The 22,307-nt window shown below is 35.4% G+C and overlaps 1 protein-coding gene across 1 annotated transcript in view; it reads right to left on the bottom strand.

The window, feature by feature from the left end:
• LOC137925628 (nucleolar protein 4) overlaps positions 1-19,666 on the bottom strand; it is a 223,806-nt gene extending 204,140 nt beyond the window's left edge. Inside the window, exons 1-2 of the mRNA XM_068769101.1 lie at positions 19,588-19,666; positions 18,432-19,035 (exon numbers count right to left, since the gene is read on the bottom strand). Of these exons, the coding sequence (XP_068625202.1) occupies positions 18,432-18,950 (519 nt within the window). The 5' untranslated portion in view covers positions 18,951-19,035; positions 19,588-19,666. The remainder of the gene's footprint in view (positions 1-18,431; positions 19,036-19,587) is intronic.
• Positions 19,667-22,307: the final 2,641 nt, after the last annotated feature.

Raw genomic sequence — 22,307 nt, 5'->3', positions numbered from 1 at the left:
CCACGAGAAAATAATAATGTACTTATGTATTTTTTTTTGCACATATTTTATTTGAAATACATACGAGTATGTACACCAAGGTTGCTTTGTCATTTAGTCCATGCCTACCTAGCCAATCCTTATAAATAACGTTTTTTTATTATTTATTTTTAAAACATATAATATACTAAGAAATTGTGTTTGTAGGAAATTGTGTGAAATTACGTATAATTTGAGTAATATTTATTAAAATATACTACCGTAAAATGTGAATCGGCGCGTATAACCCCATCTTTAGAGATGCGGATTTTCTCCTTTCAACAATGTCTTAGTTCGTCGGCCAAACCAATTATCCATTCTCACTGCCGTATCTACTGAAGTTGACAAAGACGTCAACTTTGAGAACTCTTGGTTGCTCGGTGAATTTAAGTTTGTTTCTCGAGGGCGATATGAATACTTTGAAATCTGACTTTACTTAAGGTTCAAATGATTTCCATCGGTACTATTAATAAACCCAACGATCCCTCGGGAGTCCAAAAAATTCTCTGAATTATTTTTTACCAAAAATTATAAAACTTTATTTGCATATTAACATAAATAAGTAATTTTTTTATAAATTTTTGCATTGATAATTATTTATATATTGTACGAGTATAGTTATAGAACGTATTCGACTTTTTGATTATATTATATATTCTGTCGAACTCTTATATATATATATATATATATATATATATATATATATATATATATATATATATATATATTTATATGTATATCTTACAATGTAAACGATGGCTTACCCGCTTCTTGTCTTCTTTTTCCTACTTTTTCCTATTTTCAAGAACATTTAAATTTGTAGAATTTACTGTTTCCTGGAAAACGAATATATATAAAGTCTACGCAACTAACGACTACTCAACGGAATTAATATAAATAATTTTTCAATTTGTACATGGTAGACCTAGCACCGAAATCATTCATAATCTGCTGAAGGATTTTAGGCCTAGCAAGAGCAAACATCAGCTGATTTCTGGAACGAGCTTACAAAGCAAAATTAGTAAGGTAATAATTAATTATTTAATTACAGAGAGATTAAATGTTGAACGCCAGTGCATTGCGGGGCTTCCTTGAAACTGTTACATTAGTTGTCAGATCCGGGTACCGTATCTGACTCATCTTTGACACAATAGACCAGGGACCTGTACGTGAATCCATTGAATGCTCAGATTTTACTTTTCTCTTACCAATAACGAAACACAGTTCAACGTATAAAGCTGGTGTGATCACATAACAAACCTTTTTACATAAACATTTAATTACAAGACAATTACACTGTACTATTTGGTTCGATTATGATCATCATTCCAGCTGCAGGAAATAGGTTTTCAATAGGATGAGTTTAGGCTTTATCCAACCTATTCTGGAGAACTCAACAAGGTCGTTCACCTTATATGCAAGAGTCCCTGCGATTCGTCCCGTGGTATCCATCCTAAAACCCATAGCGGCCATCCATCCATCGGCAAACTGCCATGTCAACTTTCCAATTCGCAGAGCTATGTCGGTCACTTTCATTCGTCAACGGTTCTCTCCCTCTTTTCTCCTGAATTGATCACGTAAAGAAATCCCGGGCATAGAGTCCCCTCCATGACTCTTTATTCGACTCAGTTCGTTCAGTCATTGTCTGGAGAGAAACTGCCACTACGTATTTTTATGTATAGATACTGTTTTATTTATAGTCGGTGATTTTAAGGTTTTTACGTCATCGAACTTATCTAAAATGCGTTAATTTCGGAGTAATATATTTAAATTAGCTTCAATAATGATTGCACCGTAGGTCGCTGTGTGAAACACAACTATAGGTGAGCCGTTCATAAGCGCGACAGTAATCTGTCGTGTGGAACGTGCACCATGTGATCCACGTTTCACGCGATCAGTGACACAACTCAAGTCACTAAATCGTTCGAAATTCAAAATTCACAGATAGCATATGCATTTGGGATTTGTATTTGAATATAATACAAAACCTTTATACATGGTTATTTGGTTATAAGTGTATAAGCTATAAAGAGGTAAAAATGTAAAGCTATTTTATTGTCAATTAATGTATAGTACACCCTATGTATAAATCAATAGTTGGAAAAAAATATCGTAAAGATAATACAATAAAAAAAGCGTTATAACAATTCGTATTACCATATATTGCAATTAAATACTGTTTACTATCTGTCCCTGCAGATTTTGTACTAGCACAAGTTGTTGGTCTGTCGCATTATAATATAAAAAATAAACATTTAATAGTTATCATTTTTATACTTGGGGTTGAAAAGTGACGACCACGAGTCGGCGTGGGTATCCTGCTATGTAAACCAACCACAAGGTTACGGTCACGGGAAGTCGCTGAACGCGGGTAGCGCAAGTCTGAACATCGTGGCGATCTTTGAACGAAGGCCTATGCTTTGCAGTGACGTCTTTAAGCTGATATCATGATGATGATCATTTTTTACAGAGTGATTGAAAATAGGTGATAAAGATTTTTATTAATAAATCAGTTATACAGTACACACAGTTCGTACAAATCTACTAAAATCCCACAAAATCGCTCACTTTGATAGTTAATGGCATGTGAAAATAGTATTTTAATTGAAGTCTGATTTTTCCCACAACATAAACAATAAGGCAAATATGAAAAAAATTTGAAACCTCCATTTTCTCAAAAGTCAATGCTATGTATGGATATAAAAATTATTTGTTTTAAAATGCCTCAATGTTAAAAGCCAATTTCAATAATTATGTCAATTCAAGAAACATTAATAACCCAAATAAGAATTATAATAGATAAAATATAGTAGAAAAGAGATAACATATTTATTTTGTAGAATTCAAGGGGAATAGAATGTATATCATATTTGATGAAAACACACAGGAGTTATCTAGAAAGCAGCATAAATCGTCTATTACTCCCCTAGGGAAGGGGCACATGCATTTTTCGACGATAAAAACTTTAGGGTGGACTGTATCGGTACCGCTGCAATGGAGACTAAAAATATCCGTCGAATTTCCTCGAAACAAGCCGACTGCTAGCGATCGCAATACTCGAATGGCAAAGGATTGAAATAGCGAATGTACACTGGTCTCTGTTTGAATACAGAAGATTCGGTTCCACCGCCTAATTGCATACATATACTTTAAAAAACGAAGTGGTTATGACGAACCTGGTCGTGTTGTAAGCAAAACCTTGTTAATTATAAAGAATCTACTCAACATGACATAAAGTACTTATTTACGTAACTATTTTACATATACAAGGTGATGGGTTATATGTATAGATGAGTGAAGGTATAGGTTTTTGCTGTGAATTATTGGTACACCCATTCCAAAAATTAATAGTTTCGGAATTAATAACGTAATAATAATTTAGTAAAGAAAAAAGCGTTTTCAATATTCGGATCACTATATTAAAATTTCTCATTGTTTATTATCTGTTTGTGCAAACTTTGTACTGCCAGAAGTAATTGATCTCTCCAATTTCAATAAAAAAAAAAACAATTTATTGTGTGATATTTCAGCCTGTGTAGTATGTATATTAATTCGATAATGTAGCAGAAAATTTTGACTACAGGGTACTTGATATAGTCATGCAAGAGATCTTTATTATTCGAATGATAAATAAAATTATTTCTTCATCATTACGTCAGCCGATAGATGTCCACCTGTCTATTTAGCGACTTCTCTTCGTCTTCTCTTTCTATGTTGCCAGTCTACTTAGTTGGAAGGTCTATCCGCGCATCGTCATTAGAGAACTTATCGACCCCAATGATCGTCGACTGCATGGGTGATGTGCTCATCTTCTCAGACTTGCAACTTGCGACTGCCACTATAGACCAGCAATTCTTCTAACTACGTCGTTAACATTTCTTCTGCGAATCTCTACATTTACGATTCGATCTCACTGCTAATTATTAGTTATTACCCGTTAGTATATATTAAAGTAGTAAAAATCATGTTGGCGTGAGCTGTCTAAAGGCGACCACTTTCAAAAGTCTAGCCACGAGCGGGACTGAATTCGCGACGTGACTCCGCGTGTTGCATGCAAGCGACGCTTGAAGCCGTGCATCGGTTTCTATGGAACCCTCTACAGTATATCCAGATATCACTTGGGAAGGTAAAAGTGATATTGCTATAATATTACACACTAGCCAGACTAAATATTAGATTAAGAGTTACTTCAAAGAATGAAACTAAAAAACCTACGTGTATATAAAATATTCAAATATTAATGAGAACATGTATTATTTTTAATTTGTTTCATACATGTAAGTGTAAAAAAGTTTACCAATGACACTTTACGAACAAAAGATAGGTGCTAGCCTTTTACTGTTTGGCGCTTGAAACAGATAACGTCACGGTGTATAACCGAGCTTAGCTATATATTATTAATATTTATATAAATTAAAATAGTTTATAGAAGTTATATAAATGAAAATTATTTTATAGAAAGCATTTTATAGCTTATTATATATAATAAGCTATAAATTGCTTTGTATATGAACAAATCAATATCAAAGAGTTTCGACATTTTGAAAGATTCAATTAAAAAGCTGTAAAATATAGCAATTGCTATAATTACTTAAAAGAAACTAATACTAAAATTATGAATATATGTACGTACGTATAGATAAAAAATAACTAGCTATTTACAGCCGTTGTCGAACCAATACTGCTATTTACTAGAACTATTAACTACTATATTTTAATATTAAATAAAAAGCTAAATTTCATTAGAGTGAATATACATATTTTTAGTGACAGTTAACCATCTCGTTATAGCAGGTCTTGTTTTACGAATCTTGTCATAAACTAGATAAAATTTAAACTTGAAACCTATATTTAGTTTATGCCATTTATTTTACACGTATTTTTATATAATTTATACTTAATCTTTATTTATTAAAACATATTACATAAGTTAACCTATTACAATAAATCGCCAAACTTGACAGGCGGGCTGGTGATCGAAATGTGATGTTATGTATGTTAGTGAGTAGTAGCAACCTTTTATAAATACGTAATACGGTACGGGATTCTGGTACGTGTAGGTTTATTAGGAAGAAAAAATAAGGGACTGCTAAGGAATTTTTACCTTAATTTCTCCCTTTTTTTTAAAGATTTTAGTTATAATTTAGTTTTGTTTAAAAATTATTTAAACCATAAGTAACTAAATAGTTTAAGAAGGGACTTAAACACTATTTTTTTTTAGTATATATCACAGACATTGGTATCGCCGTGCCGTTGTTAAAATTAAAATAATTGTTTACCTTTTTTCCTCTGGATGTTTAGAGTCACAAAACTAGGCTATAAACTAAAAATGGTGTGCAATAAATGTATTATTATTGTAATCTAAATCTCTAAGAAACGCAATAGTCGATACCGGCTTGACAGCGACGATGTATAAAAGTAAATGCAGGCGCCTTTTCGTGAAGCAGCACACGGCGGGCATCGGCAGTCGGATCACATACCGCCACGGCACGCCATCCGTCGTTCCGCCGGCTTATCTATATTTTTTCGCCGCGCCTTTGTGATGTCGCGACCGCCGCTCCCCTCCCTCTCCCCGGTCCCCACCGCTTCCCGCCATTCTCCGTCGTAATTTACGACACGGCCCGAGTCGGCCGCTCGTCGGGAGCGGCCCGGGACCGATTTATGGCGTAATTTTTACAATAGCGGACTACAGCCGTACCCCGGATTATAAAGTCCGTGGTCGTCCGTCCAGTCAGGCGGTCGGACTTGATCGCGACTTTTGCGGCGCATTAAAGACCGTTTTGAGGTGGCCGAGCTACTTCAATCGTTCAATTAACGATGTCCGTTTTATGTTGTCTTGTTCGCTATTCGAACGTATTTAGCGGTCGGCTCGCGTTCCGAACGTTTTAATTAAATTCAAAAAACTCTTTTTATTCGCCGACGTATATATTGCATGGGCATATAAAACGTTCACGATCCAAATTTCGTGATAATTTCGGCGTAAAAACTCGTGCCTCCAGTCTTTTCGAAATTTAACGGGCTTACTTTATTAAGTGGCCGCATAAAATAACCGAAAGGGTATTACATAAAAAGGTTACAATTTTTATTCACTCTATTACTCGATAAAGTGCTTATACTTTAACACGACGATGCTGGCATTGGACCTCAGATCAACAAGATAGTTTTTGAGTCTAATCTGGTGCTTTAAGGGTGAGGATCCCACCTCATCTACCCTCTTAGCATGCACTGCTTCTGCAGTTAGTGTAGTGTTTAACTTTGAAGAGAGTTGTCAATTCTCCCATGGCGCCTTTGCATCTGTTACATACTATGATGTTTAGATTTTGTTCTGTATAACGAAGAATGAATCAGCACAGAAGTCCATTGTTTGAGGTACGCATTTGCAATGACTGACAAGTCTCTGTTTACTGGTTTTAAAATACCACTAGGAATGACATCATAGTTAAGATGCGGGCAGCACAAGACCGGTTGTCGTGGTGATCCATGGGAAACCTAAGCTTCGCAGTGGGCTTCTAACGGCTGATATGATGATGATAGAGCGCTCGCCTGATCCTAAAATCCCTTTCTTTCTCGAAACATTCATTTTCACTGGACCATACGCATTTGACTAGTCTTGTACTGACCGCATCTACTGACCTTCCGTTACCTTAATTATGTGGTCGGTCTACCTAGAGGTGACCTACCAATGTTGCGTCTACTAGCTCGTGGTCTTCATTCTAGAACCTTCCGGTTTCTATAGCCGTCGGTTTTTTTTAATACAGCCGTCGGTTGAGTTCCTTATAATATAATTAAGTTAATTTAAAATATCTTAATCAATGAAATTTTTTTCTACCTAAAACGACCATTTCTAGGTAAAATATAATAAAGTTGGAAGTGTTGATCTCACATATAGAACGTCTCAAGTTAATTTTAAGGCTACCAAAGTAAAATCGGAGTGTTAATACGTGGTAGCTTTGAAATACTATATTTACATTTCCACTACAAGAATTTCAGATGCCTCGGGTCGAAAATTTCCGTAGCTATATATTTTTTTATGTAGTCGTACGAGCAACGCGTGCCGAGACAGAGGCAAGCTCACGTCGGACGAGATGACGCGAAATAATTTAATTGCGACGACCTACCGCTTTTATTTGCCTCATATGCGGCGCCTCGGTTTTGGATTATCGTCCCTAATTAGAACGTTCTATACACGTATACATATATACATACACCTTTAGTTCTAACGTGTAAATGTGTGTAGTTCCTTTGAAGTAAACCGCCTTCTACGTGAATTATTTGTAAATAAATAAATATAAAATAATCTATTAACTTATTACAATATACTAAAGAAAACAGGTATTGTTATACAGGATACGAGACAAAAGGCGGCTTAGCTAGTGCTGGCCGGAACAATAACACCTGGTTTTAGTTATATATCTTGGTTATTAAATCGATACCTCATATACGTATTATTGAAGATTTTTACTATGTGATATATACAGGTTGATTGGTAATAGATGTAAAATATTTAAATAGATGAAAGTGTTATTTGTTGTCAATTTATATATATGGTACAACATATTTAAAAGTCAATGTTTCAGAAATAATAAGTAATCTAATTTTAATAAAGCATATAATTTATTGGCATGTCTCATTCGAATACATAATTGATGTAATATCTTTCAGAGTGATAACTTTATACATGATTATTGCACATGGGTTTTTAAAAACTTTAAAGTATATCGCTTTTCAAATGAGCTATTCATTCATCCCTTTAAAAACTACGTACCACTTTTCTAACCAAATTTTCGTATAATAATACTGCAACGTGATTTAGTGTCGGTTCCGGTTGAAGTTCTTGATTTTAGCCTTGTAACAGTTCCACTACTACGGCTTCATCTAATTTAGGGCTAATTAATAGTTGACGTTTCGAGTAGATCTAGATGTCTGTTGGGCTCAGTCAATTTCCCATCTGAATTTTTTACTATTGCTCTAGAGGGAGAAGATTGCGTAAAGCGCTGAATCTAAACTTCGTTTACGTAACTTAGTTGGAGATCTTCCTCGCGAAGCTCGATTCATTGCATTAATACCAAATTGTGAGGACGCCTCCACGTAGGGACCTTGGCTAGGGCCACTCATCACGCATTTTGGACTCCGATTAAAAGGCGCCTTAGAGTGCCGAACCTAAACTAGGTTGGTTTCTATCATAAGTACCACTTTGATAATTGTTAATGCTTAGAAAAGACGTAGAGGAATAAACTCCGGAAACGCTTCTATCTAGAATGATCAGCGATATCCTCCACTATACGTTTTTAACCGTCTTAGGTGTGTTTATAATTTACCAATGCGACATCTAGTAAGTTTAAGTGATACTCAGGGTCTAAGAGGAATTCCGATAACATCAGTAGAATAAAAACACTATTGATATAAATTTTATCTTGGTAGTGTTCCATTCCTTTTCGAACGAATTCTTCTTTCACTCTTAGCTCTTCGATTTTTCCATTGTAATATCAGATATGCACAAGGAAGCGAGTTGTCATTTAAATCGCCAGAGCATTCGCATCTCTCAAGACTTTGTTTCCATGTTAGACTTATATAGTAAGATTCATCGAAACTATGTTTGTTATATTTAAAGGGTGTAATAACATCTAAATGTTGTTAATAACATCAAAATGGCTGGCATAACTCTTTAAAAAAAATACTGAAACTATTTCTTCGACATGTGTGTATTTTATGTTACTATGTGGTTTTGTTACAAGTACTATGTATTTGAAGAATGAGTTAGATATTCTAGACTTCCTTTCCTTGATGCCTTCGATATGTTTTTGGTAACCGAGTCTAATGATTGTCTAGGTAAAGAGTGAAATAAATAAAATAAATATTTTAATTTATCTCTTGTCAATGTTATTTGATTTATTTACGGCACAAGTTAATTTTATTGTTAGCAACACCAGGAATATGTTTCAGCGTAATGTGGTACTCGACAATCTAATCCCTACTGATATCCTGACAGTGAAAGGCGGTTCAGTATCGCTGTTATCTCGAAGGCGACAACTTTATAATCGGCCGGTAACATGGCTGACGCACGTGAATTATTCCAACGCACGTAGTCTAGCTGCTGCGTTCTACAATAATTTAGTGGGTGTTCTTAACCAAGGCACTGCAACCTTCTATAATTTTCCAATACGATAACCAAAACCACTTTAAACAAATTCGAATGCAATTATAATGTTTTTTAATCGTTTTGCGTTATAGGATTTATAATCAGAATTTTCAGGACATCCAGTGTTGAATTATGGTATTCCTCAATATTTACATTTCTCACGTCTTTCTTCAATCTTACCCATGTCGTCTGCCCATCTTGTAGGTGGACTAGGTGGTTTCTACTCTAGCCAACCTACCAACCTATTTTCTTTCATATATTGATCTTTCGTTTACGATTTCATCTGGTGGAGAAATCTGAGGTACAGCTCTCTATATAGCTCGTTGAATGACTTAAAAATACTGTCCGAAATCTAGTATAGAGACTTTTAATTAATCGTTGTCTCGGGAGAAACTGTTTGAAGACCGTTTAGTATTCCTACGAGGGCCTAACCAACGATCTATGCTATGCTATTATACATGCCTTACTGTTAACACAGGTTTGTTTCTAAGGTAGATAGCGCAAGATGTTTTATCACTGATATCTTGGAATAATTTATCGAAATGTTTACGCCATGTAAGATGACAGAGTATAGTTTTTTAGTCCTAGAATAAACCAGACGTCATGGTATATCACTAGGAGTGCAGTATTGCAAAATATATTCACGTACAGTACGACGAGAGCGACAGATTTTTCAGATTTCAGATCAGGCAAAGATGTAAAGGTGTTTAGCCTAGATGTGTTTAACCCAAGCTCGAGGCTCTGTCAAGAACCTCGACTCGGACTGTTACATTATTTTATTTCCCCGGATTAGGAAGCCGATTAGACGGTGATATACAAAGGATTCTTTTGTTTTTATCATATGAAAAAAAAACTTTAAAGGGAGCAGTAATAACGGACTCCCAACTGGCTTAAACCCCATGGCGGTCGTCCACGCTGATTAGGGGGTATCTCCTTTACGAAAAAAACGCCCTCTCCAACGCTACGCTTTACGCAATATCCTGGGCGTGCGTAATGCATTTCATGGAACATCTTTTATGAAAAAAAAGTTTTTATATAAAATGTACAGATCTCAAAATAATATTCCATTTTGTTTTTAGATTGGCAACATATTCTCCTTACGTTCAAAAGTTTTTATATAGTGATAATACAATGTGTTTTGTATGGCTTGTCGTATTTAATTGATATTTTCATTAAATTGATTTACTTTAATCCAAGAAAACCAGACGACAATCAGTTTCATATAATTTCCTCAAATCATAAAAAATACGTAGCCACTAAACGAAACAACGAAAGATGCTATTGTGAAGACGCAGTTTAATAATGAACATGCTAGCATTTGTTTTAGTATCAAAATTTAGTTCGATCTTTGTAAATATTACAGTGAATTACGGATCTCTGAGCCTTGAGTAACTACTACTAATATTGTAACTAAGCTACTTACCTGTAATTGTTTACATTATTACGTAAAGAGTTCAAAAATAAAAAAAAATATAAAAAAAATTAAGAATCTTGTGCATAATTATAAACCTAAGTCCAATTCTAAAGCGTTCAAGAGCCCCAAAGGGAATGCTATTGGCAAGTCGATGGGCCAACGACGCTTTGAAAACGAGTCCCCGGCAGGTAAAATACCGGAGCAGGGCATTCATTTTAATCAGTCGCGTCACCCGCCGGCCGATTGTCTGATGTATTATACCCGTTCCATTTTATTAATGCGCGCTCTCCACTCTCGCCGTCCGCTCTTGAAATTTTTATATCCGTTTGTCGGCTCGCCGATTGATGGACTCGGAAGTGCGTGCGCGTTATGCTTGCCTAGTACTTCGTAGTCTGCGTAATTTTAGGCTCGCATAAAAAAACATACTCTCTAAATGGAAATTGCCAGATTGGTTTTGGTTGAATAACACCCGATTGTCTGCTATTTTGACTGTATATTTAGAATAGCTGCATATTTTTAACGCATCATGGCGATTTTTGCATAAGTTTACGCCATTGTCATTTGTATCAGATAAATAAATCGGTTTTCTTCCAGATTTCATTCCATTTCCAAGAAAGAATCTGTTTTTCAAATTTATTTTTAAATCACCGGTTTTTTTTCTATTAAATATATTACATTATTGAGGGCAAACTATATTAAGAGTTCTTAATAATAAAACATTTAAAAAGTATTTGATATTTTTAACATGTTTCTTAGTTGTTGTGATTTACGTCAGCGCGTAACACGAGTGTTTAAGATAACCTCCGTTTAAGTCCGCAACAAGCGAGTCGGGAAGTCTGAAGCGCGTACTACAGGTGGCCGGTGGTACGGTCCGTCGTAATTTATAGTGAAAGGCACTTTACTAGCAACGAAATAAATTTGTAAGTTTGTTTGAACGTTCGAAAAACTTTAAGGTATTTTTTAACCCTAGTTGTCTTGACAAAATGTCAAAAGAACTATCCAGGGTCTTTTTGTTTTAATTTACGTCAAATGTTTATTTAAAGTTACAGAGACTGTTTGGATTAAAGCTGTGATTTGTATGAGGAAAGAAAAGCCTATTTGTTCCATTTTTTTTTATAGATTAGAACCTTCGGTAAAAATAAATTAGTACTTTCCCAAGTAACACATTTGATGTTGCGTATTATAGAAAGATATTTAAAATACATATGTTTAAAATTATTAAGATTTCTTTATTCTTATTAGTTTTAAAAGAAGAATATGGAAAAGTAACGCTTTTATTTTCTCTCAGAAAACAGAAGAAGAATTACATTTAATACTATATTTAGTCTTACATTGTAACAATTACATCAACCTATTATTGTATTTAAACCGGCTGCCTAAAAATAAATTTGTAAAAAAGGTTTCTTTCTGATGGAGGCCATTTCCTGTTCCCTTACCTTTAAATAGAATTAAAATTCTGAAAGAAAAACGATCAATATATCGAATACGAATGACAGTCAGACACTTTAGCTAAAATAATTTTTACAACACATTTAACAATTTGTTATATTCCTATATATTTAAAGAAATATTTTTAATAATGAAAAAGGCGACTTAAATAAAATTAAAAAAAAAGATTTCTTCTATCTAGATCGAGGGCATCCTTTTTCTTTTTTTTTTTAAATCGAATTGAAATCTAAAAAGAAAAACGATCAATATATCGGATACAAATGACAAGGGCGGCATAATGTGACAGGAGGTTCGCGTGAACGGGCCCGAGGCGAGAGCGGCGCTCGGTCGCCGCATCGATCGCCGCTTATCGCTCACGTATCGCGGCGTCGGCGGCTACGTGTGGTCGGTGCGACCACGCCGCCCATTGTTCTGCTCGTTTTTGCTGAAACCACGCGTCGAGCGCGCCCGTCGAATATAAATTGAATGCGAGCGTTTGTTTAAAATTTCACACCGCGCCGATGCTGTCATGTGGGCATAGATATCGCCGGAACGTCCCAAGCGCGCCCCTTTTGTACTTCCCGTTGGGGGTCAAACGAGTGGAACTGGCAAAAATTGCGCCGGCGGGCATCCTCTTTTCGAACGTTCGGATATTTTCAAAATTCGAACGCGCACAAAGCGAAACGGATTCGTACCGGACTTTGTGATAATTAAAACTCTTTCATATATTCGTTATTAACTTTGTTTTCACTATTCTATTTTAAATTTACGGAGCAACGATTTCAAGAATCGCCGGAAATATACGTCACATTGAGATTAGTTTTCGACGCGAGATTTTTTATATGTTTTTACCTATCGAAGCTGTGGCATATCAAGAATATTGACATAGGAATTAATAACTCATTTCATCGTTGCCAGCAACGAGGTCTAGCTTGGTTTATTTTCACACCACGAAATCTGAGGCGAACGTCATATTTTAACTACTACAAAACAACTAGAATTTTCTAGATCTATGACGACAGAAAAACTTTTTAAAATAATTAGCTGTGGTAGATATCCTAATAACAGCTGTTTCTATTTACGTCTGCCTTTACAGCGCAGATATTTTCCTACAAAAAATTCGACAGTTACTATATTCTTTTAAACAACGAGTTTCCCTTTGGGCTAAATATGTAAAATCATAAAAAAGTGCCATCTAGTGACAACAAAGTGGCAACTCAAATTTAGCGTTGGAAATTATCTCATATTTCGAAATCCTTTGTAAAAGTCCGTTACAAGAAGAAAGTTTTACTTAGTCTCCACTGAGTACATTTGCGGAGATTAATTTTTTTATAAATAAAGGAAATATTTTAGCATATGCAATAACAATTCAGGGTGAAAAGCATTTTCTATAAATAAATTCTTATTATTATACATAATTTAAAAATTCTGACGTGGTCCACGGCATCTATTGAATATTTTAAGAAGAGATCAATTCCCCACGTTTCTCTGAATTTCATACTGAGGTTATTATTGCTTACTGCAGGGGTACGATTACAAAAACAAAATGATCACATCAAACTTATTCAAATAAATGACAGCATCCTTTATACATTTTAAATAAATCTAGAAACAATTAATTCAATAGTCGAAAGATTTAAGCACGAATTAAATATTTTAGTTACATTTTTTTTTAAAACCAAATGATTTAGTTTGTGACATCAACTTTGATTTTCATGTAGTACAGTTTTGTTTGTTTACTACCAAATTTTTAAAAAAATGACCAGACTAAAAGAAGAATAAAGTCTATGTCAGAACGTTAGTATATGCTTCGCCTTAGTTTTACAACACCTCGGTTAAATATTTAAATGTTGATACAAGAAGTAATATAATATATTTTTGGGCCCATTGATTGGAAGGACTGTATGTCGTACTCTAAATATGGTAGCCACAAATGATTCGAGACATATTTTGAAATAAGTTTCCAATAAACGGTTTGTTCTTAGCTTAATTTTGACACGAATTTTTGAAAATAATTGGATTGTTCTTTCTTTAAATCTAAATACATGAAAGAATACTTATAATACCATATTAATAATTAAAATAAATAGTAATTAAGATCGATAATTTTATAATACTTTATCTTATGTTATTTAACGTTTTTTATCTATATTCTCCTAAATATTTTTTAAATTATTATTTAAATCCGTGTTTCATTTACAAAGATAGTTAAATGAAATATATGTTCATGACACTTCTGCTTGGCGGCAGATGGAGTTTCTGAGAGACCTCGAAGTAATAGCATAAACAAGAGTAGAAAATATAGCTCGTTATATGCTGCATGATACGTAATTATACTGTGTTCTGACTAACATAATCGTTACAGTCAACAATAATTCTTGATTTTCACTTATTGGACCCACATCTAATAAATATGAGAATCTGGTTGAAAACAAAAGAATCTCCAGCGACGAGTGTTAAAAAAATGTGTATGTAAGGAGAACGCTGTCAATTCTTTTTTTAAGTCATCAGTATATTTATAATATGTAAGTGCAGATGCAGTGAAAGCGAGCGTAAGGCCCGCACCGAGTTCAGGTGAGACTGGGCTCTGGGATAGCGAGCTCTTTAATAAACATGAGGCGGGGCCGGCTGGCCCGCTAATAATAAATGAGCCAGCGGCCCACTGGCGCTGCAGTAGGGTTGCCACGTCGAAATATTTTCCCGGACGGTTATGTGAAACTTACTGCAAGAGTTTTGCGTGGTCTATACCCATGTAATACAAATACAAAAGTGTATTCGTGTTAATAAATAGTGATATCTCTACGTATCAGCTTAGTCAAGTCTCTACACCAATTTTGATTACAGAAAATCAGAAAGCCTTGTCCATATTGACCAGTCGAGGAACACACAAGCATCTTTTTGACAAGACAAGCAAAGTTGACAGATAAGAGATAACGATTCGAATATGTATATATATAATAATATAAACATGGTAACAGCGGTATTTAGTGATTTAATAACTACATATAAATAAGAAACAAACCAATTAGTTGTTTGAATTATGTCGTATTGTCTATTAGAGGATAAATGGGATGAGAATTGACTTTTTGTTTAAAACTTCTTTTTCCAAACCTTTTTGACTTTTTGCCTGTGTATTTTATTTTATCTTACCTAATTTTTTTTAAAGTTTCTTATGAAAATACTTTAGTTTCATTATCGTTCTTGCTGAGGGACACAGATACCTTCGTTCGATGCGCCACCTGTTCCTATCTTTGTCATCGCTGAACGCAGCATGAAGTTTGAAGCGGATTTGATCCGTCCAATTGTTGGAGTTACATCGAGGATGTTTTCCCGCGACTTTTCCAGTCATTTTTGTCTGTCATTGTCTGTACTTCTAGGCTATATGGCTGAAAATTTATACTCAGACTAGGTACATCTTTTGAGGTCGCGTAAAATGGACATTTTTCGAAATGTAGTTCACTGAATTCACAACATGTTCCTCCAGCATTACATCTAGTATTAGATGTCGATCGACCTTACCTAAGATTAAAGTTACTGACTCGTCGCTGAATATATAAAAGACTTAGGAATTCACAAAGGTATGATATGTCACCTTACAGGGTATGGTATACAAATAACTGGAATATTTTGGAAACTTTTTAAATATTTTAAATTTCAAGGCAATAGCGTAACTTTCTTGAATGATTTTTGTTTGACTGAATTAAAGGAATATCAAAGCGACTGAAAACAATGAATGACTTTTAAAATACCTCAGCACTGTACTTTGTTTGCTCCCGTTACTTAAGACACGAGATAACATGTCTTGTTAGCCATATTCTCAACTAAAACACAATAACGCTTGCGTTCTGCTACTTGGCGGTGACAATAGGCACATTCATACTACCTATATAGCCTCTACATACAAATACAGTTATATAATAATGGTTCCTAACCACTAATATAGTTAAAATAAGGCTTTTAAAGCTCCTGGACATATTTATTTACGCATTATATTGTGGATAGCGTTTTGTATTGGATATTGTGAAAGTAATAGACGCCGATAACTGATGGGAAAATGAAACGCAAATGCCGTTTCCTCGTCATTTCGCACGGGCCCATGATGAATGAGCGTCAATCTAAAGATAATGACAGCTAATCGCTTCGGCCTTCATGGACGCCTGGTAGTCATCGCATCATTTATTTGATCTTTAGTTACAAGGATCGTCTTCTCACGTACGTGGTTTTATTGCTTTTTAATGATATTCCGATTAGGTTGTGTTCCACGAATTACCAAATTATTCTTACAAATTGTGTTATACGAAGAATTCTTACTAAATCTAGATATGCCTTCACTTAACAACTAAATTATGTTAACAGTTGAAGTTTCAAGACGATCGCTCCCTAATCAACAATGGACAAACTTTGCACTGGACAGCAGTAGTTTATGTTGGACTATTGAAGACATTTAGGAGACGTTTACGATATTTATTAAATCTATCTAACAACTCCACTGCATTTTCTGTAAGTCCCAATGGCAAACAAACTTGTCTCTAGATTCACGTTCATTATGGTATAATTTTTAATTTCTGCATTTAATATGTTTGAAGTTGTATTGCTAGCTGATTCATAATTGAGTCCACGGAACCAGGAGGTCCGCAGACGAATTTACGAATTACAGAATTTACGCCGGGTAATTGTACTCCCGTCACAACGTAGACACACGCACGAAGAGGGACTACACCTGAGTAGGAGCATAGTGTAGTGTTATGCGAAGAGAGGACTTCTCGGCGGTGGGGAGCGACACGGGCCTCTCCAGACCGCCCTTGCTTGAACGTGGGCTATTTAATTCCTATTAACTTAAACCTTCGAACTTCGATTTACATGTTCATGCAGAAACCTTGTCGCATCTCATGCGATGCTGCCTTTACGTATCATAACTACATCACTTGTACTATCTCGTCATCATATATTACTCCATGTGTTAAATTTTCACCAACAAGGAACATACTTGTAATGCCCGACTCAACACTTCCTCCTCACACAAAAACTCGTGCAAAAAATGCTTAATGACGGCCTCTTCGAGCTCGACGTACAAAGGCCGAGTACTGCGTTCTCTAGATACACTTATGTTCCCAGCGGTTTTCTCTGTGAAGGTAGGCTGAAGCCTAGAAAGTCTAGATAAAATTTTACTGGTTAATGGAACGACCCTAGTCATGGTTTACGCGGGAGCCCTCTAGTTTAGTAACTAAAAAGAAGCTATATGATAGGCCCTGTACGCGGAATTTGTAAATGTTAAAAGGTAAATAATGACGTTCCTATCTTAAAATAAAATATGCATTATACCTACGAAAAATAAAACAATTAATTTAGAGTCAATCAAAACAAAGGTGTAAGGTTGTAATCAAACAAAAGATATAACGTGCCTAAAATAATTAATCTCATTATTATTGGTCTCGTATTAGGAGGACCGGAAAGAAATGTCCTTTCTGTCGACATTACGATAGTACAAACGAAATTTTTTTGTCAATACTTCCTTGCCATTTTTAAATGTTTCATTTGAAAATACATCAATGTATTAGGGCGACTAGTAACGTCGTTTCTGTCATATTTTACAGAAAAACCGATTTAATTTTATTGCATGGCATTGAAAATTTGTATATGAGACGGCAAAAGGTTGGTGATAACGATGGTGAATATTGACTATAAATAAAACTTATAAAAAATAGTGTGAATTTAACTTAAGAAAGTGACATTACTTTCCGGTTCCCCTTAATAGCGAATGTCATACAAAACCTTTTTTTTTAAATTCAAAATAGTTGTTCATTACTCTATAGTCTGAAAAGCGTTATATCATTCTAATTATTATATTGAACTTTTTCATCGCTTTCTTGTGCGCTTCTGACCGCCAACTCGCCTGAAAAGCGACGATTAGGTGAATCATGCAGTGCCATTAGATACCTATTCACTGTAACCCTGAAAAAATGCGGGTTCTAATTTTCGGGATATAAGGAAGCCAGATCGTTCTAAACTCAGACTGTGTGGATCAGAAACGTTGAATTGAAACGCTTGGTACGCCTCCAAGCAAACTAATACAAAGGCGGCAGTGGTACGACTTCCAACTCGTCTTATAGAGAAAAGGGGATTGTGGGATAATGTCGTGTAGTTTCACAGCGCAGGACTCCAATAAATCACAAACTATTATGGTAACTATGCAATAAGTATTATAAGTGTTCATAGCGTATAAAAATAATGTATTAATACTACGTTTAGTATGTAAAGATAAGTGTAGAAATAGACGCTTGCGATTAAGCAGTCCACTTCGGTTCAGAGATTACGACGGCGCATGCGCATCTCTTATCTAAGAAGAATGTAGACATCAGAATATATTTATACACACATATATATAAGTATAAGTTCATCGTGCTTGTTTTGTTATATATATAAGAATATTACCTTTAGAGGCGGCGTGGGTATGTATAGCGGAGGGTCATTTTGTGAGCCGGTGTATATCTCCATGCCGTCGGGTGACCTCGCGCATCCCTCCGCGTCCACGACGCTGTAGCGGCAAACAATTCCGTCGGCAGGTTTGGCGTCGTAACCAGGCGGCTTGCCTACGTAAAATCCTTTTGCCTTCACCCAGAATCGAAACTTTGAACTGTCCGAACTGTTGCATTCTTCTCCGCGCAAAGTACGCAGTATACGCGCGTACTTTTTCAAAGTTATCGTCTTTGTTTTAGCCAAGTCGCCATACGTCTGTATCACCCAGGGTTGATACGTCGAGAATAGATCTAGCTTCGGATCCCCGGTTTGTATTTTCGGACGTTTGTTATTGTTCTGCTCATTCTTCTTGTCTGCTTTGGAACAACTCGGCGTACATTTCCGCTTCGAAGGTTTTCGCGGCGTTTTCTCAATAATCGCTTCCTGAGTCAACTTTTTCCGTAAACCCCGGTCACTTATCATGGCTGCAGCCATTTTAGTTCAACCAATAATCACTTTATCACTCTTAATAACCGTCGCATTCCGTAATATGCACACTTTATGTTTCTGGAACTATACACTGTTACACTTTTAGCACAAATTCCCTGGTACTCTTTTGTATTTCAATAAAGCGGGAAGGCAAGCGCTCGAAAACTAGGTCCGGATTCTTTTCGTGGAAAGTTAAGTACGATCTCGAAAGCTCCCGGAGACTTGCGTGCGTACAAGTTTCACGAACTTTTGACTGCAAACTTTTAGCTGACCTGAAGGACTCTCTATTGAGAAAACTTTTCGCGGCGGCTCGTTGACATCCCCCTTGAATTTTGCCTGCTCTTTTATAATATCCACTTATCGATAGCAAGTTTCACTACAGATATATTGTACTAACTCTATAATATTATTTTTAATCTCAAAATCATTAGTATTAATATACTTTAATTAGTAAGTATATGAATCATAACAAATTTATAAATGTATATTGTCGAAAATATAATGTATCCTAAAACTATTAAAATTAAATTCTTGTATTTAATGAAAACTTTAAAAATTATTTTTGATCGCAAAGGGGTACATAGTATGATATGAACTTAAAATAAAAAATTAAAAAATGCGAGTTTGAAAATAAAAAAAGTACCAGGCAAGTTTCCGAACGATATCGCTAACGTCGCGTTAGTTACCGCACGATCTGCAACCGCGTTAGACGGGCAGTCGCGTAGAGCGCGCGCTGCACACTGACGCGGGTCGTGTCGGCGCGATGGCGGATGGCCCGCACGTGCCGAGACTCGGGCCGCACGGAGCGAGACGCTAATTGCCCGCAAAACAATCGGGCCGATGGTCCGCGGGCGCCTCGGTACCGGCCGTCTCGTCCTTCGCGATAATGCCGGCACGCCGCCGCTATTGTGGCGAAGCCATCTCTGATTGTTATGCACTTGCGTTTTGCACGCGCCATCTCTTAAATGTTATTTCAAAATAAACACACCTACTATAAGACCATATGTCATAATTATCACACATATACTCTTTTGTTACTGCCCCTGTTCTCACTATAGTTATAGTCCAATTTAATAATTTGAAAGACTAAACATATTTTATATTGATCAATTTATTTTATCCACTTTTGTCTTAACAACTACTACTAGTCAATATAACTTTTTTTTTTATTTTATTCCGTAAAGCAAGACTTTAATAATTATGCCATAATGCCGGCACGCCGCCTATACTATTGCGAAGCCATATCCGATTGTTATGCAGTTGGGTTTTGTATGCGGAATCTCTAAAAAGTTATTTCAAAATAATGACATCATATTTATTATGTAACACTAGCTGTCTCTGCCTTGACGCCTTCGAATATAAACATCAGAAACATTACTACTAATTTCAGCATCATAAAATTATAAAAAATACTGTAACTGATCTGAAAAATATTTTTACATTTCATACATTGCAACTGTGGGCAACGTTTGAGAAGTACCGAAACAACTTAGCAACCAAAATACAGCAATGTCTGAAGAAGATCTTTGACTAGTGTGTGTCGCCAGTGATGACATATGCTTCTAAGACATGGTCGTTTACTATAAGTTTTACAAGAAGTCTCAAGGTAGCCCAGAGAACCATGGAGAGGGATATTCTCGGAGCTTTGCAGTGAGATCGAATCCGAAATAAGGAGATCCATAGAAGAAAAGCCACAGACGTAGTAGTAGAAATGCTCGTCGGAATTGACAGTGAGCGAAGCATTTAACTCCTGCAGCCGAAGGTCATTGTGATCCGAATGTCTTTCGAGTTGCGACCACAAACTAGTAGACACATTATAGGCCCCCCAGTGAACCGACGATGTAGTCGAGGTCACGGGAAATCGTTGGAAGCGGGCAGCGTAAGACCGATTACCATGATGATCTTTGAGGGAGACCTGTGCATTATAGTGGTCGTCAATCGGCTAATTGATGATGATAATACTGAAAGCAAGACTAGTAATCGTGTGATCTAATTTCCTTTTTAACGTATTCACATGATGAATGTATGTACATAATTTTTTGTTTGACTTCAACCTAATACGCTTTTTTGCTTTTAATTGACTTCAAAATCTAAAGCTTATTTGTCCACGATAGACCACGAACTAGTCTGATGGAAAGCGACTAATATATATATATATATATATATATATATATATTAAAAGTAGCCGAAGCCGGTAGAGTTGCTCACTAAGTTTGCGTTTTGAAATACATTTGACAATTAATTTTATATATACTATAGAATTACAAGTGTTTAAAAAAGTATATTATAAATTTAACATATTTTGGGTTTAGATCAAAAGAGATGACTTATGCTCCTGTGACACGCGGAATTTTGAAATACAATATCTGGAACAATGATTTTCGCTACCGGTTGTAATGTTGAAAATTTTAAACTACATATACGACTTTATTAATTACGCCGCTCTTGAAAATTTGATGATATTATGTCAGGCGACTAGGATTCAGACTGGTCGTTAAAAAAAGAGTGTTTTAGATTATCTGTTAACAAGACTAACGCAAAAAGATATAAACTTTAATTTTAAATTGGTAAACAGCTTTGTAAAATAAATTCATTAACCATGGATCGTGAATTTGTGAAAAAAATTGTGTCACTCCAGAAAATGTATCTAAGGCTTGTGAATTACGTAAAAAAATCGAAAGACGGCTCTTTACAGAAATAGTCTTAAAAGGGAGAAGTAGATGCCTAAATATTACTGTATTGTATTTTATAATAATGTATTAACAAAAGTTAAATAAAAAAGCTTCATCATTCCCTTTATTTTTGTTTCTAAAATTTTAAATATAGAAGCAGCAGATGCTAGCAGCGTCCAATACGACACCGGTTTGATAATGTAAACAGAAAATAAATTAGAACAAAAATGATTTATACGCAGTCCAAGTAAAGTTCATATTTCCTTAAAAGTTCAAACAGATTTACGTTGTTTTGAAAATAAAGAGAAACGCGCGCGCACGCGCATCGATAAACCACTGCGCACTGGGCGGTACGCTTGCGCGAAGTGTGCGCATGTTACCAGGCGAACATAACGAAACGGAGGTTCGCAGTGACGCTAAGAAAGTTAACAAACAGGAATTGGGAAATACTCACGGTCTAGAATAGAGGTAGCCGCTTGCCATTTTTTGCCTCAAGATTAACCCAAGAAACGTTTTTTTTTAAATTTAATATACGTGATAAAACAAATAATACAGCAATGTAAAATAAATGCATTTATTTCAAATTAAAATTAATTCTTGAGATACATTCATTACGTAGTAATGTTGGGAAAAATAATTTAAAAAATATATTTCTTGAGCCTATTTAAAAAGTTTTATAACAATTAAAAAG

This window comes from Battus philenor, unplaced genomic scaffold (assembly GCF_028537555.1).
Source record: "Battus philenor isolate CCGP_79_NKW_IND1 unplaced genomic scaffold, ilBatPhil1.0.hap1 SCAF_27, whole genome shotgun sequence".
Lineage (NCBI taxonomy): Eukaryota > Metazoa > Arthropoda > Insecta > Lepidoptera > Papilionidae > Battus > Battus philenor.
The sequence above is the reverse complement of the archived record's forward strand: the minus strand, read 5'-3'. Positions and strand labels throughout refer to the sequence as shown.